Genomic DNA, 26,319 nt, shown 5'->3' with positions numbered 1-26,319 from the left:
CCACCATCATCACATGTCTTCTGTGCTTCCTTTGTGTGCATCTCCTGATCTCTCCCCTACAATCAATGACTGCCATGTTCCTGTCTTCCAGGTACCTGGTGGGGAGAATGAGGAGGCAGAAGGAACAAAGAGTGAAGGAGCAGGCAAGTAGGCAGACTCAGGTGGAGGAGAACCCTGGGAACAGACCCATGCAGAGAGCTCCTCACCCCTGACACCCTCCTCTCTGGGGCAGGCTTTTCTTCTCTCTCTCTCTCTCTCTCTCTCTCTTTTATTTTAGGTAGGTTCTCGCTCTAGCCCAGGGTGACCTGGAATTCACTCTGCAGTCTCAGGATAGCCTTGAGCTCACAGTGATCCTCCTACTTCTGCCTCCAAAGTGCTGGGATTAAAGATGTGTGCCACCAACCTGGCCTGGGAGCAGGCTTTTCTAAGATCATACTGAAGGTAGTAGGCGCAGTGGTACATGCCTGCAGTGCCAGCACTTGGGAGGCTGAGACAGAAGGATGGCAAATGTGAGGCCACCCTGGGCAACATAGTGAGTTCCAGGTCAGCCTGGTCTGTATTAGAGATCCTATTTCAAAAACTGTAGGCAGGTGTGGCGGCACATGCCTTGCATTCCAGCACTCGGGAGGCAGAGATAGGAGAATCGCCATGAGTTCGAGGCCACCCTGAGACTACATGGTGAATTCCAGGTCAGCCTGAGCTAGACTGAGACCCTACCTCGAAAAACAAAAACAAAAACAAAAAAGTAAGGGCTAGGGACATAGTTCAGTGGTCAAGTGCTTGAATAGTACACACAAAGCCCTGGACTCAATCCCCATCACTGCAACAACAACAACAACAACAAAAATAATAATACTGAGAAGAACGGGTTTGATGTGTGGCTGGTGACATCCAGCAACATTGAGGTTAAAGGAGAAAAATGGACGCTGGGCTGGAGAGATGGCTTAGCGGTTAAGCGCTCGCCTGTGAAGCCTAAGGACCCCGGTTCGAGGCTCGGTTCCCCAGGTCCCACGTTAGCCAGATGCACAAGGGGGCGCACGCGTCTGGAGTTCGTTTGCAGAGGCTGGAAGTCCTGGCGCGCCCATTCTCTCTCTCTCCCTCTATCTGTCTTTCTCTCTGTGTCTGTCGCTCTCAAATAAATAAATAAATAAAATATTTAAAAAAAAAAAGAAAGAAAAATGGACGCTTTACTTCACTGCAGAACTTCTTGGAACCTTTGTTATCGAAGTGTGTGTAATATATAGCATTCACTGAATACACACTCCCTGGGCTCATATAACACTGACCAAAATGGACAGTCCATCCCTGAGAAGCTGATATTTGGACAGGGAGGTGGGAAGGATTTTCCCTGTAACACGCACAGTTCCAGGTGCTTTGCATCAAATTTCTCAATAAAAGAGGCTTTTTGTCTTTTTCTAGCACCAGGCATGGAGGAAGAGGAGGATGAGGAAGAGGAAGAAGAGGAAGGAGGAGCAAGGCATGTGGAACTCCTGCAGGAAGTTGTACCCAAGGAGAAAGTGGTACCCATTCCTGAAGGCAGTGCCTTCTTCTGCCTCAGCCAAACCAACCCGTGAGTGCTGAAAGTGGCAGCGGGATGGGGCAGGAGGGGCAGAGAAGGTGGAACTGCCCAGGTGACAGTGGGGCACAGCTGATCCCTTTAGTCTGGGTTCTGATGGCCACCTTTTCTTTCCCCACTCCCCAGGTTGCGGAAGGCCTGTCACACCCTTATCCACCATCATATCTTCACTAATCTCATCCTGGTGTTCATCATCCTCAGCAGTGTATCCCTGGCAGCTGAGGACCCCATTAGAGCCCACTCCTTCCGCAACCACGTGAGCATATGGCTGGGGCTAGGGGAAACTCCTTGGGAGTCCTCCTGGGTACAACCCAAAGCCAGAGTGAAGATAGGGAGAAACCTCCTCACCGAGAGAAAAGATCAATAATGGTGTTGAATGCAGTATCAGCCAGTACTGTGTAAGCAACCCAGGGAAGTGCCAGGCAGAGAACCAGGATTTACCTAGGGAGGGAGGTGAGACAGGAAGCTGTTCTTAGGCCCAGAGCACCCATGTAGCTGGATGAAAGCAGAGGAATCCAAATTTGAGCCCACATCGTTGATGGCCAAACCTCTAGCATGTGTAGAAATCCTTCCTGATGCTGAGGGGAGGGAAGAAAGATTGAGAACAATGCTTACAGAAAGAGAGACATGAAGCTGAAGAGACTGCTTACTGGTTAAGACACTTCCTTCAGAGCTTAAGGATCCAGGTTCGATTCCCCAGTACTCATGTAAAGCCTGATGCACAAAGTGGTGCATGCACCTGGAGTTCGTTTGCAGTGCCTAGAGGCCCTGGTGTTCTCTCTCTCTCTCTCTCTCTCATTCTTTCTCTCAAATAATTATTATATATATATTGTTTTTTCAAGGTAGGATCTTACTCTGGCCCAGGCTGACCTGGAATTCACTATGTAGTCTCAGGGTGGCCTCGAAGTCACAGTGATCGTCCTACCTCTGCCTCCCGAGTGCTGGGATTGAAGGCGTGCACCACCACACCTGGCTATAATTATAATATTTTAATAATATTTTTTTAAGCTGGGCATGGTGGCTCACACCTTTAATCCCAGCACTCGGGAGGCAGAGGTAGGACGATCACTGTGACTTCGAGGCCACCCTGAGACTACATAGTGAATTCCAGGTCAGCCTGGGCCAGAGTAAGACCCTACCTAAAAAAAAAAAAAAAAATTAAGAGAGAGACATTAAAGTTGTTCATGGTGCTACACCTATAATCCCAGCACCCAGGAGGCTGAGCCAGGAGGACTGCAGCAAGTTTGAGAACAGCCTGGACTACACAGGGAGTTCTGGACCAGCATGGGCCACAGAGTCATTCCCTGTCTCTACAAAAGCGATATACACATGAATACACCAGACAAAGGCCCAGACAAAAGATGTCTCAAACAGAATTATCTTTGAGCTGCCTAACAGAGTAGAAACTCCAGGTGGAGAATCATCCAACCCAGAGGGGAACTTGTGTTTTTATTAGAAAAAGTCCATCTGTTCATTTTTAAGGTTATAGGTGAAGGTTCAAATAGCAGCAGCTAATTAAGGAACTTAAAGTGAGTACATCTCAGGGAAGGCAAATCTATCTACTGTACGTAAAAGGTAGATAACTAATTAGGGAGTTTAAAGAGAGTAAATCTGGGCATTGTTTCTAAAAGCTAATCATCAAAGGAGTTTATACTTGATTATGATGCACTCTTCCAGACCCAAAATGGCCTGGATATCCATGACCTCACGGTGCCTGATACTACCTACACATGATCATCATAAATAGGAATAAAATATGATGACATCAAAATAAAAGAAAGACTGGTTGGGGGGGAGATATGGTGGAGAGTGATGAGTGATGTTGTGAAGGGGAAAGGGGGGGAGGAATTATCATGGTTTATTGTCTATAATTATGGAAGTTGTCATAATAAATAAGGAGTTTGTACTTGAAAGAGAGTATGGACTTATCCAGTCTAAAGAGAAGACAGGGAGGAGTTAGAGTTAAGGTTGCTGGTCCTGTGTGCAAAGAAGGACAAAAAATTATGGCCAACATTTCAGCCTTATTAAACAGGACAGAACAGCACAAAATATATGAAGATAGAATATATGAGATTAATGAAATTTATCTATTACTGGGTATGGGCACCATGCCAGAAAGGCAGGTGCAAAGTGGGTTAAAAGTTCAACCTTGGATCCCAACACACACCTACTTTCCCCTTCAGTCATGACTCAATGCTCAACCTCTTTCTCAATCCCCAGATTCTAGGGTACTTTGATTATGCCTTCACCTCCATTTTCACTGTGGAGATTCTACTAAAGGTGATTAATGGCTCCCAACTATGCCCTGGGTTATCTCAATACACTCCCCACCTACCCCCACAACGCATGTCTCTTGCCCCTCCTCCCTCCTCTTCACCAACTATCCTCAGGTCTAAGGTCTAACCCAATGTCCTTGGATCCCCAGATGACAGTGTTTGGGGCCTTCCTGCACCGTGGCTCCTTCTGCCGTAGCTGGTTCAATCTGTTGGATCTACTGGTGGTCAGTGTATCCCTGATCTCCTTCGGCATCCAGTGAGTACTTCCTCCTCCTGCCCACCTCATTTCTCCCACGGCGAGGATCAGGTCCTGGTCAGGGATAAGAATTCTAAGAATTACCCCATTCCCAGTTCCAGCGCCATCTCAGTGGTGAAGATTCTCCGGGTACTTCGGGTCCTGCGGCCCCTCCGTGCCATCAACAGGGCCAAGGGACTCAAGGTAAGCCCAGCTCACCCAAACCCAGAGGACCCAGCCTAGGACTGTGATCACAGATCAAACAGACTGTACCAAATCATGCCCATGCAGCCTGCACCCAACATGGGACCATAAGTCCTTGACTACTGGCCAAGTGACCTCACCCATGTTTCTTACAAGTGACTATACCAGTGACCATGTTTCTCCAATTCAGGTCCCTGACATGTAACCACATATTCTTGCTCACTAAACATCTATTCCTGGTTGGTGCCCGTGCATTACATGCTAACCCACATGACCACACATCACTGATCCACAAACCACATGTCCCTGGCCCAAGTCCCTAAACTGCATTCATTACCAGAATCACCACCACATGGCCTCCATGGCTTACAGTATCCATTAGCCATGTGTGCCGGTGCCTGCAGCACGTGGTGCAGTGTGTGTTCGTGGCCATCCGGACCATCGGGAACATCATGATTGTCACCACCCTCCTGCAGTTCATGTTTGCCTGCATCGGTGTGCAGCTCTTCAAGGTAGAGGAGACCCAGAAAGTGACCCAGGAAGGGGTCAAGGGAGGGAGGGTGAAGGGCAACCCTGCTTAACTCATGTCTTCCCCACAGGGGAAATTCTACAGTTGCACTGATGAGGCCAAACACACCCCCAAGGAATGCAAGTAAGTGCCTGCAGCTTTGCCATAGGGACCCCTAGATCTCTTCAAGGCCCCTGAAATTCCTCCCAAGAACTGCACTGACCTCCACATTTCCTCAAAGTCCCCAAGAACCTCAAAACTACCCAAAATAGAGCTAGGTGTGGTGGTGCATACCTTTAATCCCAGCACTCAGGAGGCAGAGGTAGAAGGATTGCCATGAGTTCGAGGCCACCCTGAGAGTACATAATGAATTGCAGGTCAGTCTGGGCTACAGTGAAACCCTACCTCAGGGGGAAAAAAAAAAGAGCTACCCAAAATACACCAACAGGACTCTCGCAATAACTACAAGGGCCTTTAAATCTCATCAACCCCTCAGATGTTATCCCTTCTCCGCAGCCCCTTTCCACATTCCTCAGGGTGACCTACCAGTCCCTGCATGGAGAGACAGTACAAAGCCTGGCCTAGAGTCAGTGCTGGGAAATGTTGGCCACTCAGAATAATGATGGCTAGTAAGGATTCTGATGGTATGGCACCAGCTGTACACCAGAAATTAATCTTGCTTAGTTTTGGTTTTGATTGATTGGGACCTCGTGTATGCTAGACAAGCACTGAGCTATGCCCCCAGTCCTGTTTGTTTTCATTGAGATTATGTCTCACTATATAGCCCAGGCTGTCCTCAAACTCATGGTCTTCCTGACCGTCCTCCAAATGCTGAGATTACAAGAATGAACCACCATGCTTGACTATCTATCTATTTACTTAATCCTGATGGCACTAGGAAATGAGTTCTGTCGGCATATTAATTTCATAGATGGGGGAAACAGGAGCACAGAGTGGTTGAATGTCCACAGTGAGGAAAAGGAAGGGCAGGGTGTGAACCTAGGCTGTCTAGCTTCACCACTGTGCCCTGCTGCCTCCATCCTGATGACTGCAGACCCTCTGCCACAGCTCCCCACTTCTCCTCACTCACACAACTTGTCTGCATCATCCACAGGGGTTCCTTCCTCATCTACCCTGATGGAGATGTGTCACGGCCCTTGGTCCGGGAGCGGCTCTGGGTCAACAGTGATTTCAACTTTGACAACGTCCTTTCAGCCATGATGGCCCTGTTCACTGTTTCCACCTTTGAAGGCTGGCCTGCGTGAGGGGCAGGGCCCTGGGGATAGGGAAGTGGGCAGAGGTTTCTGGGGAGTTGGATAGGGATTGACTGGGAATAGATGGGATCGTGCCTTGGGGTATAATGAAGGTCTCTCAAGACTAGATAGGGTTTTCTTTGTTCCTATTTTTAGTTTTGGGGGGTCTTTTGAGGTAGGGTCTCACTCTAGCCTAGGCTGACCTGGAGTCCCAAACTGGCCTCAAACTCACGGTGATCCTCCTACCTCTGCCTCCCGAGTCCTGGGATTTTGAAAGTTGTGCTCCACCATGCTTGGCTACATAGGGCTTTCTTTTTTGAGATACTAGATATTGAACCCAGAGTGAGCTACCATTGAGCTACATCCATATGCCCTAATTTTTTGAGTCAGAGTCTCACTATGTAGCCCAAGTTGGCCTCAGACTCATTATCTTCTTGTCTCAGCCTCCTATGAGTTGGGATTACAGGTGTGTGCCACCATGCCCAATTAAGTATAGCTTTCTAGAAACTGATGTGTGTGACAGAGGATTGGTTTGGGATCTCCCAGAAGCTTTCTAGGAGTTCTTTGGGACTTGAGTGAGGAATCTCTCTAGGAATTGAGTATAGGTAGATGTCTGGAAAGTATTGGGGAGGAGTTACAGGGGATTAGGTAAAGTTCTTAGAGGACTGAAAAGGGATTCACCAAGGAAGTGGAGCAGAAGATTCAGGAGTTTTCAGAGAGATGCAAAAGTCTCAGCTGGGCATGATGAATCATGACTATAATCTTAGCACCTAGGAGGTTGAGGTAGGAAGATTGTCATAAGTTTAAGGCCAGCCTGGGCTACAGTGAGACCCTGACTAAAAAGAAAAAGTCATTTAGGCTACTGGCTCATGATTTCTAAGGGCAAAAAAGGAAAGAATGGGCTGAAGAAATGGCTTAGCAGTTAGCCAGAGGGGGCGCACACATCTGGAGTTCGTTTGCAGTGGCTAGAGACCCTGATGCACCCATTCTCTCTCTCTCTGTCTCTCTCTCTCTCTCTCTTCTCCTCTCTGTCTCTAATACATAAATAAGAATAAATTTTTTAAAGGTCAAAAAAAAACAAAAAGATGATGGGACAGGAGATTCAGAAATCCTTAAGAAATTGTGGGAAGCTCTAAGGAGCTACATAGAGGTATCTAAGTGGCTACATAAAGAGGTAGGGAGGTTTATAGGAACCTAGACAATTTGGAAGTCATTGAGAGCCTGGATAGGATTCTTGGAAGGATTGTGTGGGAGTCCCCGAGACTTCAGAGTGACAAGATATTTGGGACCCTTTGAGAACCTAGTAGTGTTTTCTTGGATGTATGAATGTCCCAAGAGGTTAGGTTGGTGATTTACCAATCTTTTGTATGTCAGACAGGAGCTACTAGGGTAAGAGTGAAAAGTTGTCTGAGGGAGCTAGGATACCCCATCACTTGCCCCCACTGTCTCTTATAGGCTACTATATAAGGCCATCGATGCACATGCAGAAAATGAGGGCCCCATCTACAATTACCATGTGGAGATCTCTGTGTTCTTCATTGTCTACATCATCATCATCGCATTCTTCATGATGAACATCTTTGTGGGTTTTGTTATCATCACCTTTCGTGCCCAGGGAGAGCAGGAGTACCAAAACTGTGAGCTGGACAAGAACCAGGTGACCTCTGACCTCCTACTCATGGCCACTAACCTGTCCTCTCTTGCCTTTGGACCCCCTCCTCACTCACTCTCTCCATTGCTACGCAGCGCCAATGTGTGGAATATGCCCTCAAGGCCCAGCCACTCCGGCGATACATCCCCAAGAATCCACATCAGTACCGTGTGTGGGCCACTGTGAACTCTGCTGCCTTCGAGTACCTCATGTTTCTGCTCATCCTGCTCAACACAGTTGCCCTAGCCATGCAGGTCTGAACTCCCCATCCTAATCCCTGCCAGACACCTCCTATTTTTACACAACCCCTTGGGAACCATTAGGAAAGCATGAATGCATTAGACAGCTAGTAATAATCCCCCTAATATACAGAGAGAGAGAGAGAGAGAGAGAGACTTAAAGTATCAAACCTAAGGCCAAGAATTGCAGATTTCTGAGTTTCATTTTGATTTTAGAGATGTTAGGAAGTGAAAATAATGTAAGCAGTCATTGATTGTAAAAAGCAATCAAGTTTTAGAGATTCTAAATGTAAAAGGATGTGCATCCTGGAGTCAATGGAATATGGTACTTACCTCACAGACCGAGAAGCACAGGGGTAAATAGTTTGCCCACTGTTGATCAGTGATCCAGGCTCTGTCCATCTTTCTGCTGCACCATTCTGATTTCATTCTCAGGGTTGTTGCTTCATGGTCATAAGACAGCTAATCCAGAGATCAAAACCATATTCAGAGCAGTAAAAAGGAGAAAATAGCATCAGATAGCTCTCCTTGCTGGAGTATTTTAATAGAAAGCATATATATATATATATATATATATATATATATATATATATATATATATAATTTATTTGAGAGAGAGGAAGAGAGGAAGAGAATGGGAGAGGAAGAGAATGGGAACACCAGGGGCTCCTGTTACTGCAAATGAGTTCCGGATGCATAGGCCACACTGTATATCTGGCTTTAGTGGAACCTGGGTTGTTGGGCTTTACAGGCAAGTACCTTAACCACTGAGCCATCTCCCCAGCCCCCAGAGCAAAATGTTTTTAAAAGAAGGTGTCAACCAGCAGGAGACTTGTGTTTATGTTTCATTAGCAGAACAGCCTTGACTAAATGCAAAACAAGAGAGGAATCAAAAATTGGGCTTTAGGGCTGGAGAGATGGCTTAATGGTTAAGACACTTGCCTGCAAAGCCTAATGACCCAAATTCGAGTCCTCAGAACCCACGTAAGCCAGATACACATGGTGGCACATGCGTCTGAGGTTCATCTGAAGTGGCTAGAGGCCCTAGCGTGCTCGCTCTCTCTGTCCCTGTCTAATAAATAAACAAATAAAGTGGAAAAAAGGCTTTCCTGTCTGTAATTAGAGACAAACAATGCAAACCATTTGACCATAGTGTAATCCCCAAACTCCTCACCTCAGCCCAAGCCAGGGACTATTTGGTTGGGGATAGGAAGTCTCTGCCTTAGGCTCTATCTACCTGATTCCTATCCACCCCCCCCCCCCCCCGCAGCACTATGAACAGACTGCTCCCTTCAACTATGCTATGGACATCCTCAACATGGTCTTCACTGGCCTCTTCACTATTGAGATGGTGCTCAAAATCATCGCCTTCAAACCCAAGGTGTGTCCTAGATCCATCTCCTGTGGGCGAGTTCGTTGGGGAGGAAGCACATTCCATAGTTTTCAGGGGGTAGCAACCAGATAGTCATGACATAACATATGGAGTGAGAGGAAGTCCAATTCAGCCCCATCTGTGATCCAACCCAGGCCCTACTTCCCTAGAACCCCTTAACCTGGCCTACTGGGTAAGAGAAGACTGTACACTGCTTTCTTCATGCCTACAGCATTACTTTGCCGATGCTTGGAACACGTTTGATGCTCTTATTGTGGTGGGCAGCGTAGTGGACATTGCTGTCACAGAAGTCAATGTAAGAAATGTGCTCTCCACTAACCCATCCCCTTAAACCTCTCCCTATCTCCGTCTACCCCAGGGTCTTATCTTCCTGGGAAGGTGGCTCCTATTCACATCCTGCCTAGTCCTGGAGGCTTGGTACTCCTCATTCTAGCTCAATTCTTCTGAGTCCCTTCTAGGTTCTGCCAAAGTAGCCTTCCCTCTACCAGCTCCCTTATCACACCTTGCAACCTGTGGAATCTGAAATCTCCTAAAATGTCTCTCCTATTATTTCTGTTATCTCCATTTTCACTGGCTTCATCATCTCCTGTGACTCCTCTGGCTTCATCATTTCTTCTGACTACTCCATTGTTGCCATTTCTTCCACCAACTGCATCGTCTCCACCATTGGCTCTGTCATCACCACTGATTACATCATTGGCTCCATCATCTTCTCCAATTGGTACTACATGGCTCCATTACCTCAACTGGCAATGCTGCTGGGTACATTCCTGCATCATTGGCTTCGCGGTTCGGTCAATCATTGGTTCTCATCTCCATGACACACTGACTCCCATGTCTTTCAATGTTTCTCTTCCACCATCTCCTTTGCCCTCTCCTCTCCCTTGCATCCCTGTGCACAATTCTTCCTACAACCACCTTGGACCACCATCACATCACCTTCCCCATAATTCCTTGGATCTGCTCCATCATTTCTGCCCTTGTTCATTTGGGACTACAATTGCATAATATCTTTCACTTCTGTTTTGGCCACCTCACCCCCCAGAATGGTGGTCACCTTGGCGAGGTAGCTCCCCATTCCCAACAGGGACACTCCATTTTTCCTTTCATCTTCTACCCCTCCCTTCCCAAGAGCCCTTAGAGATGCTTCCTAGCTCTTCTTGAACCTAAGTTCTGAGAGGTTTGGGCATTGGGAGGACCAAGGCATGAGACAGGGAGGTAGCAGGGACTAGCGCAAACTGAGCACCCCCGCTGCATCCCTAACCCCAGAGCTCAGAGGACAGCTCCCGCATATCTATCACCTTCTTTCGCCTCTTCCGAGTCATGCGGCTGGTCAAGCTTCTCAGTAAGGGTGAAGGAATCCGCACATTGCTCTGGACATTCATCAAATCCTTCCAGGTAATCCCCCATCTCAGAACTATAGCATCTAGCCTCAGAAAGGACGAGCAGGAGTTCAAGGTTAGCCTCAATTACATAGTGAGTTCTAGGTCAGCCTGGGCTACATGAGACCCTGAAAAAAATAAATAAAACCAGAATTCCACCCTTAGTTCCAACCTACCATTTCAAGACTTCTCTTGTTTTCTGGCCTCTTAATTCCCAACATGCCTCTGGCCTCACTGACCTTATCCTGTTTTTTTAAAAAAATATTTTTATTTATTTGCAAGAAGAAGGATATATATAGAGAGAGAGAGAGAATGGTCACACCAGGGCCTCTGATCACTGCAAACAAACTCCAGATGCATGTGCTACTTTGTGTATTTGGCTTCATGTGAACCAAATCTGGGCCATCAGGCTTTGCAAGCAAGTACCTTTAACCACTGAGCCATCTTCTCCAGCCCTAACCCTCTACTGTTCCACACTATGTCCACATTAGGGAGACACAAAGTTCAGTATTCTTTGAGGATATATTACATCTATCTCCTAGCAGGTCCAGGCTGAGGGGAAATGAGTGCATTCTGGGGAGTTATAATTCACTGCCTGGGCCTGAATAACCCTCCCTCTACTTTACCCTAGGCCTTGCCCTATGTGGCTCTGCTCATAGCAATGATATTCTTCATTTATGCAGTCATTGGCATGCAGGTAAGTAGGGACACTAGTGAATAACCCTCTGGCATCCTCCTGCCAGAAAGAAGGTTGGATATAAATAGCCACAAAGTGGGGGTAGAGGATAGGTAGACAAAATGAATGATCCTGAGTCAGTCTATGAAATGGCATCATCAGTACTTACTTGTCAAGGTAATGAGTATCTACTAGGGATTAGGAAGTGTGAAGTGAATGGGAGCACGTGGAAGTATACGTTTACCCTCCCCTTCACACAGCCTCTGTATGCCTATAGATGTTTGGCAAAGTGGCTCTTCAGGATGGCACACAGATCAACCGAAACAACAATTTCCAAACCTTTCCTCAGGCTGTGCTGCTTCTGTTCAGGTGACATATCCCCAATTCCCTGCTACCTTGGTCCCAAGAATGCCCATGAGTGTTCATATATCCTCCCTAGGCCCCAGGACAGCCTGAGCTCCATATAGCCTGAGAACTTTACTAGCTACGATCTCAATCACTCTTTTCCTGGTTATACGATGTGCCCCATTCTTAGTCCACACTGCCCTCATCTGTAAGATGCAAACCTGACTGTCACCACCATGGCCATACTACCTGTTAAAATATTGAAATGCTGTTTGTGTCAGGTGCAGCCCCTGGTGAGACATTAGGTCATCTTCTCACTACCCCAGCCCACCACAACTCCACTTACCATAACTATAGCCTCTCCTCCAGAATGCCACCCCTATGGAACTCCTCTAGGTGTGCCACTGGTGAAGCATGGCAGGAGATAATGCTTGCCAGCCTTCCTGGAAGTCGGTGTGACCCTGAGTCTGACTTCGGCCCTGGCGAGGAATTTACCTGTGGTAGCAATTTTGCCATTGCCTATTTTATCAGCTTCTTCATGCTCTGTGCCTTTCTGGTAAGAACTGTTTCTCCATAGTCACCACCACTCTCATGAATACTGGCTCTGAGGGTTGCAGGGATGTCCAAATGAAATAGGCAGTGCAGATCTTGAGAGGGTCACGCTGATAATAAGATCAATCACAGAACTTGTGACCCAGTGACCAGATGAGATTATGCCATCCTCCCACCAACCCAGATCTGTTTTTTGCCCAACTCTTCTTGTGTATTGGCCCACAGATCATAAATCTCTTTGTGGCTGTGATCATGGACAACTTCGATTACCTAACCAGAGATTGGTCCATCCTGGGCCCCCATCATCTTGATGAATTCAAGAGGATCTGGTCTGAATATGACCCTGGAGCCAAGTATGCCCTCTAACCTCTTACCTGAAATTCCAGGAGGCAATTTATTACCCTCCATGGCCCCTGATCAGAGGCCCTAAAACCTTAAGAGATACATCCCATCCCCTACTTAATAGATGCTCCAAGGTTTCCACTACCCCATCCTCTGCCTTCTTTATCTATGCTCTTCCCTGGAAAGCCTTGAGGTATTGATATAGGAGGTAACAATGAGATGGTGAGGCTTGAGAAGGGACTAAAGAGAGTATTGCCAATCCAGCAGCACTTCCCCAACCTGCCCTAGGGGCCGCATCAAGCACCTGGACGTAGTTGCCCTGCTGAGACGCATCCAGCCCCCACTGGGATTTGGAAAGCTATGCCCACACCGAGTGGCCTGCAAGGTCTGTGCATCTGCTGGCCCACCTACCCACTGGCCTCTGGGAAGGTTCTATACCATACGGGAAGGGGCAAGGACTTACCTTTGTTAGTGATAGGAATTTGGTCACATCTACAAAGGCTTCTGCAAAGGGCATGTATGTCTGCCTACCTGGCATTTTCCTAGAATGGGTTCCATTTCTGTGGTGTTCGCAGAGACTGGTGGCAATGAACGTACCCCTCAATTCAGATGGGACAGTCACATTCAACGCCACACTCTTTGCTCTGGTGCGGACATCCCTGAAGATCAAGACAGAAGGTGTGGTGGAGGGGAGGGGCAGGAGTGGAAGCGTCCCTGGGAAGGGTACAGGGAGAAAATGCAAAGGGTGCAGACCTACCTTTGATCTCTGAACCTCAAAACTGGTGACTTTGGCTTCTCTGGGCCTACTTTCCCCCCATCCTGCCTGATGGGGGTGATGTACAGCTGCAATGGAAACTTCAGTCACCACCCCCCCACGACACACACACACACACACACACACACACACACACCCATACACCAGCAATGGGGAGCCACTCTGAAGTTTATTTATCCTGCCTCACATCCTTCTCTAATGCAGGGAACCTGGAGCAAGCCAACCAGGAACTACGGATGGTCATCAAAAAGATCTGGAAGTGGATAAAGCAGAAGTTGTTGGATGAAGTCATCCCCCCTCCAGATGGTAGGATGCTCACCTCAAATTCCTTGAGTCCAGATGATTTCTTGTGGGTAGGAGTTGGAGAGGCAATGGCAACAGGGGAGCCCTGTGTAACTTTGCTCTTTTGCCTTTGTCCTCAGAGGAGGAAGTCACCGTGGGAAAATTCTATGCCACATTCCTGATCCAAGATTATTTCCGAAAATTCCGAAGGAGGAAAGAAAAGGGGCTACTAGGAACTGAGGCCCCCTCAAGCACTTCCTCTGTCCTTCAGGTCTTCAGGACAGGGTCCAGTGTGGCTTTGTGTGTGAAGGCTGACGTCCCCCCTGACTTTATAAAACCTATGTTACAGATGAGGAAACTGAGGTCCAGACCACACAGAGTCAGACGTGGCTAGAAGCCCCCCTCTCCATATTCCTGAATGAAAAGCAGGGTCATAGAGGGGTAATGTAGACTCTGAGCTACCATTTCCCCTATATATTTTTTTATCCCCACAGGCAGGTCTAAGGAGTCTACAGGACTTGGGTCCTGAGATAAGGCAGGCCCTCACCTATGACACAGAGGAAGAAGAGGAGGAAGAGGCAGCAGGTCAGGAGGATGAGGAGGAAGAAGCTGTAAAGGATCCAGAAACATACAAAGTGAGGACAACTTTCCACTCCCCTAAGAATTACTCCCCAGGCCTCTAAGTAACCTTGATACGGTCTCTGTGGGGAAGACCACCCCCCAGGGAAGTCCCCTCCACAATGGAAAGATAGTGATCCAGTACCTATCATTGGCTGCTTAGAAAGTAAGACCCAGAACCGGGCGTGGTGGCGCATGCATTTAATCCCAGCACTTGGGAGGCCTAGGTAGGAAGATCACCGTGAGTTCAAGGCCACCCTGAGACTACATAGTGAATTCAAGGTCATCGTGGCCTAGAGTGAGACCCTACCTCATAAAATCAAAAAGAAAAAGAAAGCAAGAACCAGATTCAACCCCTGAGGTGTGCATTGATCCAGTGAGGGAGACACTGACTGAGCCATAACATTGATGCAACACTCAGCCCAGTGACTCTTCTCAGGTACCTGTGGATTCCCAGTCCCAGTCTCGGCGGAGCTCCAGGATTTCTGTGTCTCTGCCTACAAAGGAGAGAGTCCCAGACTCACTCTCCCTTGGGCCCAGTGATGATGATGTGGGGGCTCCTACCTCCAGGCAGCCCAATGTAGCCCAGGCTGGATCCAATGCTCACAGGTATGATCAAGCATGTGGGGAATACTGTGAGAATAGGGAAGGGGTAATCACTGTATTAGAGAACGTCAGAAAAAAGCCTGGAGGCCTTCAAGTCAAAATCTAGGAAGCATGGAGTTTATTCAACGGCTCAAGTGGGAGCCAAAAGCTGAGTGGAGGTGATGCACACCTGTAATCCCAGATCTGTGGAGGTGAAGCAAGGAATCAAAAGTCTGAGAACATCTTCAGATATATAGTAAGTCTGAGGCCTGCCTGGCCTATATGAGGCCATATATATTTTATTTTCCTTTTTGGAGAGAGAGAGTGTGTGTGGTGTAGCATATGCACATTTGTGTGCAGCTGTGGATATGCGAACCTGGAGCCACTGTTTTTGGTCAGACTGTCTGGGCAGTGAGGCTTGACCATTCTCTTGTCTCTGCCCCTCCTCAAGACTGGAGATACAGGTGTGCATGGCAGTTCCCAGCTTTATACACATGTACTGAGGATCTATTTGGCTCCTCATGCTTGCATGGCAAGCACTCTTACCTACTGAGACACCTCCTCAGCCCCCAAGACCCTGTTTAAAAAAATCTGGGCTGGGGCTGGAGAGATGGCGTAGCAGTTAAGCACTTGTCTGTGAAGCCTAAGGATCCCAGTTTGAGGCTCGGTTTCCCAGGACCCACGTTAGCCAGATGCACAAGGGGGCGCATGTGTCTGGAGTTCATTTGCAGTGGCTGGAGGCCCTGACGGGCCCATCCTCTCTTTCTTTCTCTCTATCTGCCTCTTTCTCTCTCTCTCTCTGTCGCTCTCAAATAAATAAATAAAAATGAACAAAAAATATTTTTTAAAAATCTGGGCTGGATATGGTGGCGCACACCTTTAATCCAGTACTCCGGAAGCAAAGAAAGGAGAATCACTGCAAATTCAAGAACACTCAGAATACATAGTAAATTTCAGGTCAGCCTGGGCTAGAGTGAACCCCTACCTCAAAAAAGAAATCTGGCCAGGTGTGGTGGTGCACTACTGAGGTAGGAGGATCACCATGAGTCCCCACCAATCTGAAATGGAGCTACGGAGTGAGTTCCAGGTTATCCTGGGCTAGAGTGAGATACTACCTCAAAAACAAAGAAGGTTGGGGGCTGGAGACATGGCTTAGTGGTTAAGGTGCTTGCCTGAGAAGCCTAACGACCCAGGTTTGATTCTCCAGGTCCCATATAAACCAGATGCACATTGTGGTACATGCATCTGGAGTTCATTTGCAGTGGCTGGAGGCCCTGGCATGCCCATTCTCTCTCTCTTTCTCTCTCCCTCTCTTTCATAAATCAATTAAAAAGTAAAATATTTTTAAAAAACAAAAATAAATATTTTTTAAAAAATTTAATCAAAGATAAAAACAGGTGGGAATAGAGAGTAACAAGAGAGTCATCTGTAAAAGGCAAAGCAAAGGTTTAATGTAAAAAAAAAAATCACATACTGAGCCAGTCGTGGTGGCTCACGCCTTTAATCCCAGAACTCAGGAGGCAGAGGTCGGAGTAACACTGTGAGTTCAAGGCCACCCTGAGACTACAGAGTGAATTCCAGGTCAGCCTGAGCTAGAGTGAAACCCTACCTCAAGAAACCAAAGGGGGAAAAAAAAGTTGATTCTGGGATAGAGAAATGGCTTAGCAGTTAAGGCACTTGCCTACAAAGCCTAAGGACACAGGTTCAATTCCCCAGTACCCACATTAGAATCAGATGCACAAGATGGCACATATATCTGGAATTCATTTGCAGTGACAAGCGGCCCTGGTATACCCATTCATTTTCTGTCTCTCTCTCACTCATAAACTGATAAAATATATTTTAAAATGTTGATTCCTTCATGGGCTGGAGAGATGGCTTAGCGGTTAAGCGCTTGCCTGTGAAGCCTAAGGACCCCAGTTCAAGGCTCGATTCCCCAAGACCCACGTTAGCCAGATGCACAAGAGGATGCACGCATCTGGAGTTCATTTGCAGTGGCTGGAAGCCCTGGTGGGGCCATTCTCGCTCTCGCTCACTCTCTCTCTCTCTCTCTCTGCCTCTTTCACTCTCGATCTCTCTCAAATAAATAAATAAATAAATTTTGGGCTGGAGAGATGGCTTAGCCGTTAAGCGCTTGCCTGTGAAGCCTAAGGACCCCGGTTAGAGGCTCGGTTCCCCAGGTCCCACATTAGCCAGATGCACAAGGGGGCGCACGCGTCTGGAGTTTGTTTGCGGAGGCTGGAAGCCCTGGCGCGCCCATTCTCTCTCTCTCCCTCTATCTGTCTTTCTCTCTGTGTCTGTCGCTCTCAAATAAATAAATAAATAATTTTTTAAAAAATAAAATAAATAAATAAATAAATTTTTAAAAATGTTGATTCCTTCTAATGAGTGAGCCTTCATTCACTTTAAAATGAGTAACAATTTTATGTTATGTGAATTTTCTTCAAAATAATCCGCAAAGTCCAATGTTTGTGTGGTGGATAGGGCATGAGATCTGATCTACCTAACCTGCCTCACTTTCTCCAGGAGAAGCTCTGGGGTTCTCATGTTCACTATCCCAGAAGAAGGAAGTGCTCAGCCCAAGGGAACTCAAGGCCAAGACAACCAGAAGGAAGAAGAGGAAGTTCCCGACCAGTACGTTGGCCATGGATGATCCCATGAGCCAGGCAGGGGAGGGAAGGACTGTTCTTACCCCAAATCGGAGTTCCAGACCTTAAGTCACTACCAGCTCCCTTCTACACAGGCTCTCCTACCTGAATGAGCAGACGACGACTCCTTCACACACAGTTCTTTTGTCATCTGACTGGCCTCAGCGATACGAAAATGGGCACCATGCACCACGTCGACGCCTCTTGCCCCCCACACCTGCTGGTAAGAGCAAAGGTAGGCCCTGGGGATCCTGCAAGGGACAGCAGACCAGAACCAGGAAGGCACTGCCTTCGTTCTTTACCCTCAGTTCGGAAGCCCTCCTTCACCATCCAGTGTCTACAACGCCAGGGCAGTTGTGAAGATTTACCCATCCCAGGAACCTATCATCGTGGACGGAACTCAGGTCCTGGCAGGGCTCAGGTAAGGAAGAGGGATGCTTTGGTCTTTATGGGTAGGCCATCCTAGGTTGCACTTTTCAAAAAAGGTAAATGGCCTTCTGAAGAATGGAATACTTGAAGGAGTGCACATAATCCTCACTGGGCTTATTTTACAACTCCCAGTGAACACATGAGGAAACTGAGGCTCACAGAAGTTTACCCACTCACAATCACATAGATAATAAGCAGCACAGCTGACATTTAAACCCAACCTTCAATCCAAGTATGATGGCACACACCTGTAATCCCAGGAAAGGAGTTCAAGGTCATTCTCAGTTACATACCAAATTGAGGTCAGCCTGGGCAACATGAGACCCTGTCTCAAAAACCAAAAATTTCTAGGCATGGTGGCTCCTATCTGAAATCCCAGGTATGAGGGTTGCCACAGGTTTGAGGCCAGCCTGGGCTACATAGTGAATTCCAGGCCAGCCTGAACTATAGAATAAGACCTTGTTTCAAATAAACCCAAGTTGTCTGTGCTGTAACATAAACTCAAGATTAGGATGTAGCTCAGTGGTGGAGCACCTGCCTAGCGTGGTTATGCCCCTGGGTTTGTTCTCCAGCATTACAAATAAGAAATTTCCCTTTTTTTTTTTTTTTTTGAGGCAAGCCCAACAGACTTGGCTTTTTTATTTTTATTTTAAATTTTTTATTTATTTATTTGAGAGCGACAGACACGGAGAGAAAGACAGATAGAGGGAGAGAGAATGGGCGCGCCAGGGCTTCCAGCCTCTGCAAACGAACTCCAGACGCGTGCGCCCCCTTGTGCATCTGGCTAACGTGGGACCTGGGGAACCAAGCCTTGAACCGGGGTCCTTAGGCTTCACAGGCAAACGCTTAACCGCTAAGCCATCTCTCCAGCCCCAGACTTGGCTTTTTTATGCAAGAGTGAAAGAACTGGCACATCAGGGCCTCCAGCCCCTGCAATTGAACTCCAGACACATGCGCCCTCTTGTGCACATGTGTGACCTTGCGCCTTTGCGTACATGAAACCTGGAGAGTTGAACATGAGGCCTTAGGCTTTGCAGGCAAGCTCCTTAACTGCTAAGCCATCTCTCCAGTCCACAGATAAGAAATTTCTTTCCAATTTTCATTTATACCCATTCAGTTTGACTCCACCTGTGCACTGGGGGAACAAGACAGGACTCACAATAGAGTCCTAGACCCTTACACCCTTCCATCAGCCCCCTGACCCTCTGATGATTATTCTCACTCAGGGTTCCTGGGCAACCCCTCCTCAGAGGGGTCGGCTGCTATATGCACCCCTGTTGTTGGTGGAGGAGGCTGCAGCTGGGGAAGGATACTTTGGCAAACCTGGCGGTCCACTGCGCACCTTCACCTGTCTACAAGTGCCTGGAGCCCACTCAGACCCCAGTCACCACAAGAGGGGCAGTGCCGACAGTTTGGTAGAAGCTGTGAGTCCAGAATGGTGTAGGCAAGAAGGCTGGGGTAGAAGGGGCAGAGGTGGGGCTAGGGAAGAGGGAAAAGGAATGTCCGCGCTTTGTGTAGGACATGTAAGTATCCCTATTCTTGGCATATGAGACACTTTCCCATGCTTAACTCCCTCATACCTTCATGGGCACATCACTTATCCACACTGGCTCCTCTGTGGATACTTCCTCGATCAACATTGATACTCCCTGCACCCCCAGGTTCTCATCTCCGAGGGCTTGGGCCTCTTTGCCCGAGACCCTCGCTTTGTGGCCCTGGCCAAGCAGGAGATTGCTGATGCATGTCGCCTGACACTGGATGAGATGGACAGTGCTGCCAGTGACCTGTTGGCACAGCGGACCAGCTCACTATATAGTGATGAGGAGTCTATCCTCTCCCGTTTGGATGAAGAGGACCTAGGAGATGAGATGGCCTGTGTCCATGCCCTCTGAATTCCCACCCCTTCTCTATCGTTCAATAAAATCCCTGCCCTTCCCTCACTGTAGGGAGGTAAGCATGGACTATGCACTGCTGGATTTTTGCTGGTTTTGCACTGGGATCCTGGGGCTGCCCAGTGATCTCCATCCATCCACCTATCCATCAACTCCTGGTTCTAGCCCTGAGCTACTGCCCACACATGGGTATTTCCAGAAACCAGGACAGCTAGGCCTGATTATTCAGCGTCAGGGAAGAAGGGAGGGGGAGGAGGAAGAGACAGCAGCCAAAAAAAGCTATAGACAGAGTGGAGGTGGGGGGAGAAGGAAGACACTTGGCATGAAGCGGGGAGAGAGTGGGGAGAGAGGTGTGCTGGGTGCTTAGATGGTAGGGGAAGGCAGAGATACCACAGGGTTCAGTCAGGTCAGGCTGAGGAAAGACAAACAAGTGGAAAGCAAAGGAATCCCTCAGGAGTCTCGCCTTCCAGTGAAAAGGCTAAGAGGTTGGAATTGACCCGATGTCTTAGGCAGAACGTCCCTCCAATGTTTTGTTTTGTTTTGTTTTAATTTTTTTTTTCCTGTTTTTCAGGGTAGGGTTTCACTCTAGCCCAGGCTGACCTGAAATTCACTCTGTAGTCTCAGGGTGGCCTTGAACTCACAGCGATCCTCCTACCTCTGCCTCCCGAGTGCTGGGATCAAAGGCGTGTGCCACCACGCCCGGCATGTTTCTTTGTTTTGTTTTGTTTTGCAGGTAGCTTAAATTGGAATTATACTCTCTCCCAACTTCTGCATGAGAAAAAAAAAAAAGGAGAAAACCTAAATCCATTAGTAGAAAATGTAGATGACAGCCAACAGTGTGTGGGGTTCCCAGCTTCTGGAAACCACTCAGGGTCCCCTTTGGTCTTCTTGAAACCACTTAAGAATCACCTACTGTCATCTCGCACAAATGCTTCCTGTTTCACTTTTAGGGTCTCATTCTTTCAGGGGAAGCCTACCAGTCATTGACTGTGGTCTTTCAGGGTTTCCCTTAGGAAAACTGAATGGGCTTAGACTCATGAAAAGATTAATCCAAAGGGGGAGTCAGGTCCACTCCAAAGGGATTAGAGACAGCACTGTGAATGACACTAGCTGAGATCATCACTGGGGTTCACTGACATAGGACCCCTCCTCACTCTCATAGCAGAGGTTTCTCATTTATATCTTTTGTGTCAATCAAGCAAAGAATGAAATATGAGAGAAGCTATAATTGAAGATTAGGACTCTGAACACAGACTTAAATTGGGACTTGAAACAAAGGCTTGAGGTGGTTGGGCTGGTGTATGGTGGAACAGTAAGTCATGAGGAAGGCATAAAAATTAAAGAGAGGTTGGGCTGGAGAGATGGTTTAGCGGTTAAGCGCTTGCCTGTGAGGCCTAAGGACCCCGGTTCGAGGCTCAGTTCCCCAGGTCCCACGTTAGCCAGATGCACAAGGGGGCGCACGCGTCTGGAGTTCGTTTGCAGAGGCTGGAAGCCCTGGCGCGCCCATTCTCTCTCTCTCCCTCTATCTGTCTTTCTCTCTGTGTCTGTCGCTCTCAAATAAATAAATTTAAAAAATTTAAAAAAAAGAAATTAAAGAGAGGCTACAGAGAGATGGTGTTAAAGATGCTACCTGAAGTCTCATCTATGGAATCTTGAAGGCCAGGCCCCAAGATGTGTGTGTGTGTGTGTGTGTGTGTGTGTTTCTAAAAACATAGGGAAATATAGGAAGAAACTGAATAGGGTAGTGACATAGTTAATTTTGCATTTTAAATAGATGCTATGACAGTATATTAAAAACAGACGTGAGAGGAAGAAATTGGAGATGCTAAAATTGACACAAATGATGGTTGACTTAACCAAGGGAGGTGACAAAGAAGATAGTGAGAAATCAGTGGATTCTAGAGAAGTGAAGGGGGTAAAATGAATCATTCCTTAGGCCTGGTGCCAAGTGCATTACAGTGATCATGTTGTTTAATCAGTACAATGTCCCAACACATACCATTTAAAGCATCTTACATGTCCAATGCCAAACAGGATTAAATATTAGAATCAAGCTACATGCCAAAACCTAAACAACTGGCTATTATATGTTTGTGTGTTTTAAAAATAAGTATATTTGGGGCTGGGTAGATTGCTTAGTGGTTAAGGTGCTTGCTTGCAAAGCCAAAGGACCCAGGTTCAATTCCCTAGAGCCCACATAAGCCAGATGCACAAGGGGGCGCACGCATCTGGAGTTCGTTTGCAGGGGCTGGAGGCCCTGGCACACCCATTCACAATCTCTCTCTCTCTCTCTCTGCCTTTCTCTCTCTGTCTGTCGCTCTGAATAAATAAGTAAAAACAAATTTAAAAAAATGCTTGAATTAAATAGGTTGAGCCATGCGTGGTGGGGCACTCCTTTAATCCCAGCACTCGTGAGGCAGAGGTAGGAGGCTCACCGTGAGTTTGAGGCCACCCTGAGATTACATAGTAAATTCCAGGTCAGCCTAAACTAGAGTGAAACCCTACCTCAAAAAACCAAAAAAAATTTAAAAAAATAGGTTCAGCCTGGACTAGAATGAAATGCTACCTCAAAAAAGGAAAAAAAGGGGGGGGGGGGCTGGAGAGATGGCTTAGTGGTTAAGCGCTTGCCTGTGAAGCCTAAGGACCCCGGTTCAAGGCTCAATTCTCCAGGACCGTTAGCCAGATGCACAAGGGGGCGCATGCAGCTGGAGTGCATTGCAGTGGCTGGAGGCCCTAGCACGCCCATTCTCTCTCTCCCTCTTTCTCTCTCTGTCTGTGGCACTCAAATAAATAAATAAACAAAACCTTTTAAAATAAAAGGAAAAAAAATTAAGTTGAGAGTCGGGCATGGTGGTGCACGCCTTTAATCCCAGCACTCGGGAGGCAGAGGTAGGAGGCTCACTGTGAGTTCAAGGCCACCCTGAGATTACATAGAGAATTCCAGGTCAGCCTAAGCTAGAGTGAAACCCTACCTCGAAAAACCAAAAAAAAAAAGGTTGGGGCTGAAGAGATACCTTAGCAGTTAAGGTGCTTGCCTGTGAATCCTAAGGACCCAGGTTCAATTCTCCAGTGCACATGTAAACCAGATGCACAAGAGGGCCACGCGTCTGGAGTTCCTTTGCAGTGGCTAAAGGCCCTGACATGCCCATTCTCTCATCCTCTCTCTCTCTCTCTCTCTCTCTTTCTCTCTCAAATAAATAAAAAATAATTTTTTTTAAATAGGTTGGGCTGAGTTTCAAAAATTCAGATTGCTATTGTAAGGAGCAATTAGACTTGATGTACTTCTCAGTAAAACAAAGATGACTTACCCTGTACACTTCCTCAAAGCTGCCGTGAAAGCCAAAGTGTCTCTTCACAAGTGTTAGAGATGAAGTGTGGTCCACAGAATGCCTGTTGCAGTGTGAATTTTAGTACTTTCTGTTCTTCTTAAAAGTTCATGCAGCATTTCTGATTTCTACAAATTATTTAGCGCTGCCCTGTCAAAGAGATAGTGGGTCATGTCCCACTGGTGTGTAATTGTTATTGTAATTAAATCTGCTTTTTAAAAAATAGCAACTTAGAGCTGAAAAAAACGGCTTAGTGGTTAAGGTTCCTGCCTGCAAAGCAAAAAGACCCAGGTTCTATTCCCCAGGACCCATGTAAGCCAGATGCACAAGGTGGTGCATGTATCTAGAGTTTGTTTACAGTGGCTAAAGGCCCTGGTGCGCCCATTTTGTCTCTCTCTCTCAAATAAAATAAAAATTAACAAAATAAAAAATAAATAGGTTGGGCTGGAGAGATTGCTCAGCCGTTAAAGGTACTTGCCTGCAAAACCTAAGGACCCAGGTTCAATTCCCTAGTACCCATGTAAAGCCAGATGCACAAGATAACACATATATCTGGAATTTGTTTGCTGTGGCTGGTAAAATGGCTGTGAGCAAAGTGCTTACCACTGAGCTTGAGTACCAGAGTTTGATCCTCGAGCCCCACATAAAAATCTTGAAGTTGCCAGACTTGGTGACACATGCCTTTAATCTTACCACTTGGGAGGCAGAGGTAAGAAGATCGCTGTGAGTTCAAAGCCACCCTAAGACTACATAGCGAATTCCAGGCCAGCCAGGGCTAACACAAGATCCTACCTCAAGAAACAAAAAAAGAAAAAATCCTGGCATTATGGCAGTCTTTTGTAATCCTAGCACTCGGACAAGATGGGAGGTGAAGACAGGAGAATTTCCTGGAAGCTCTCATAAGGGCAGCCAAAATAACAACTGGTGAGTGAGACTGAGAGAAGTCCTATCTTTAAAGGAGGTGCAGGGCTGGAGAGATGGCTTAGCGGTTAAGCGCTTGCCTGTGAAGCCTAAGGACCCCTGTTTGAGGCTCGGTTCCCCAGGTCCCACGTTAGCCAGATGCACAAGGGGGCGCATGCGTCTGGAGTTCGTTTGCAGTGGCTGGAAGCCTTGGCGCGTCCATTCTCTCTCTCTCTTTCTCTCTATCTGCCTCTTTCTCTCTCTGTCTGTCACTCTCAAATAAACAGAATAAACCAAAAAAAAAATTTAAAGGAGGTGTAGTGAAAATGAACTCAAAAGGTGTCCTCTGACTTCCACATGTGCATCATGGCATGTACATGCCCACACACATGCACACATAAGTGAATAATTTTAACTAGGTACAAAAATAGCAGTGCTAGGCATGGTGGTGCACACACCAGTCCTAACACCTGGGTAGTGGAGGCAGGAGGCTCTAGAGTTCAAGGTCATCCTTAGCGATATACCAACTTTGAGGACAGCTTAAGCTGTATGAGACTCTGTCTCAAAACAAAAAAAAAAAAAAAAAAAGAGCCACAGCAATTAAGATACTTGCCTGCAAAGTCTAAGAACCCAGGTTCAATTCCCCAGTAGTCAAGTAAGCCAGATGCACAAGCTGGCACATACATCTGGAATTCATTTTCAGTGGCTAGAGGCCCTGACGCCCCCATTTTTGCTCTCTTTCTCTCTCTCTCAAATGAATAAATAAGATTTTTCATTTTTTATTTCTTTTATTTAGGAGAGAGAGAATTGGTGCTCCAGGGGCCTCTAGCCACTGCAATCAAACTCCGGACATGTTCGCCATCTTGTGCGCATGCTCAACCTTGTGCACATTTGAGCCAAACCTGGGTCCTTAGGCTTTGCAGGCAAGCACCTTAACTTATAAGCCATCTCTCCAGCCCTAATAAAATATTTTTTTATTATTTTTATTTATTTATTTATTTGACAGAGATAGAGGGAGACAGAGAGAATGGGTGCACTAGAGCCTCCACCCACTGCAAACAAACTCCAGACACATGTGCCCCATTGTGCATGTGGCTAACATGGGTCCTGGGAAATCGAACCTGGATCCATTGGCTTTGAAGGCAATCACCTTAACCACTAAGCATTCCCTCCAGCCCAATAAAATATTTTTTTCTCAATTTTTATTAACATTTTCCATGATTATAAAAATATCCCATGGTAATACCCTCCCTCTCCCCCAATAAAATATATTTTTAAAAGAGTAACACCTGCAATCCAGCACTCAGGAATCAAATGAGTCTAAGGCCAACTTGGACTACATAGTGAAACCAACTCAAAAGTAAATAAACAAATAATAGGCATATATTCAAACAGTTCAAAATTCACAACACACGAAGGGGTATAAAATGAAGTTGCTTTTTTCCTCTGCTGTCAGCTGGTGCTATCAGCTATTCTTTATGACATATGTAATATGTACTCATGATACTCAGCATCATAGTAATTTTTATATGCATTTCTCTTATCATGAGTGATGCTGAGCATCTTAAATCCCAACAGTATTTTATCATTTGGATTTTTCAATATGACAATCATCATTGAACTTGGTGGGCATAGTCTTAGTAGCATGGAAGGATAGCCTGATTATGAGAGGACTGAAAAATAAATAGGGACTGGAAATACAGCTCAGTGATCAAGGTGCTTGCCTGCAAAGCCTAGTGACTTGGGTTTGATTAGCCACTACCCACATAGAGCCAGATTCACAAGGTCGTGCATGTATATGGAGTTGTTTGCGGCTACTGGAGGTCCTGGCACAACCATTCTCTCTGTCTGTCTCTCTTCTCTCTGTCTCTCTGTTCTTGCAAATAAATAAATAAAAATATTTTTAAAAAGAATAAATAGAATGTAAAATGGAGAGTTGTAGTAGGCAAGAATTTGATTCTAAGCCCAGCACTCAAAAGGCAGAGATAGGAGGGAGGCACAAGATGGTGAACACATTTGACGTTTGATTACAGTGGCTAGAGGCCCTGGAGCACCAATTCCCTCAATATCTCTCTCTCTCTCTCTCTCTCTCTCTCTCTCTCTCTCTCTCTCTCTCTCTCCTAAATAAAAGGAGAAAAATAGGGGAGATTGTTGGGAGTTGTTTTTTTTTTCTTTTTTCTTTTTATTTATTTATGAGAGAGTGGCAGATAGAGAATGGGCACATAAGGGCCT

At 46.7% G+C, this 26,319-nt stretch overlaps 1 protein-coding gene across 1 annotated transcript in view; it reads left to right on the top strand.

Annotated features, from left to right (window-relative positions):
• The window catches only part of Cacna1f (calcium voltage-gated channel subunit alpha1 F), a 33,560-nt gene extending 13,699 nt beyond the window's left edge, over nucleotides 1–19,861 (top strand). The window contains exons 19-48 of the mRNA XM_004670069.2: nucleotides 92–143; nucleotides 1,420–1,570; nucleotides 1,703–1,832; nucleotides 3,797–3,856; nucleotides 4,002–4,108; nucleotides 4,204–4,291; nucleotides 4,696–4,803; nucleotides 4,891–4,943; nucleotides 5,914–6,060; nucleotides 7,508–7,709; nucleotides 7,799–7,957; nucleotides 9,213–9,323; nucleotides 9,547–9,630; nucleotides 10,381–10,401; nucleotides 10,605–10,733; nucleotides 11,349–11,414; nucleotides 11,671–11,762; nucleotides 12,135–12,294; nucleotides 12,516–12,643; nucleotides 12,921–13,017; nucleotides 13,208–13,310; nucleotides 13,612–13,713; nucleotides 13,830–13,960; nucleotides 14,184–14,324; nucleotides 14,747–14,916; nucleotides 17,419–17,526; nucleotides 17,636–17,763; nucleotides 17,849–17,961; nucleotides 19,196–19,393; nucleotides 19,631–19,861. Coding sequence (XP_004670126.2) covers nucleotides 92–143; nucleotides 1,420–1,570; nucleotides 1,703–1,832; nucleotides 3,797–3,856; nucleotides 4,002–4,108; nucleotides 4,204–4,291; nucleotides 4,696–4,803; nucleotides 4,891–4,943; nucleotides 5,914–6,060; nucleotides 7,508–7,709; nucleotides 7,799–7,957; nucleotides 9,213–9,323; nucleotides 9,547–9,630; nucleotides 10,381–10,401; nucleotides 10,605–10,733; nucleotides 11,349–11,414; nucleotides 11,671–11,762; nucleotides 12,135–12,294; nucleotides 12,516–12,643; nucleotides 12,921–13,017; nucleotides 13,208–13,310; nucleotides 13,612–13,713; nucleotides 13,830–13,960; nucleotides 14,184–14,324; nucleotides 14,747–14,916; nucleotides 17,419–17,526; nucleotides 17,636–17,763; nucleotides 17,849–17,961; nucleotides 19,196–19,393; nucleotides 19,631–19,861 — 3,570 coding nt within the window. The remainder of the gene's footprint in view (nucleotides 1–91; nucleotides 144–1,419; nucleotides 1,571–1,702; nucleotides 1,833–3,796; nucleotides 3,857–4,001; nucleotides 4,109–4,203; nucleotides 4,292–4,695; nucleotides 4,804–4,890; nucleotides 4,944–5,913; nucleotides 6,061–7,507; nucleotides 7,710–7,798; nucleotides 7,958–9,212; nucleotides 9,324–9,546; nucleotides 9,631–10,380; nucleotides 10,402–10,604; nucleotides 10,734–11,348; nucleotides 11,415–11,670; nucleotides 11,763–12,134; nucleotides 12,295–12,515; nucleotides 12,644–12,920; nucleotides 13,018–13,207; nucleotides 13,311–13,611; nucleotides 13,714–13,829; nucleotides 13,961–14,183; nucleotides 14,325–14,746; nucleotides 14,917–17,418; nucleotides 17,527–17,635; nucleotides 17,764–17,848; nucleotides 17,962–19,195; nucleotides 19,394–19,630) is intronic.
• The last annotated feature ends 6,458 nt before the right edge of the window (nucleotides 19,862–26,319 follow it).

Source organism: Jaculus jaculus, chromosome X (genome assembly GCF_020740685.1).
Source record: "Jaculus jaculus isolate mJacJac1 chromosome X, mJacJac1.mat.Y.cur, whole genome shotgun sequence".
NCBI lineage: Eukaryota > Metazoa > Chordata > Mammalia > Rodentia > Dipodidae > Jaculus > Jaculus jaculus.
The sequence above is the reverse complement of the archived record's forward strand: the minus strand, read 5'-3'. Positions and strand labels throughout refer to the sequence as shown.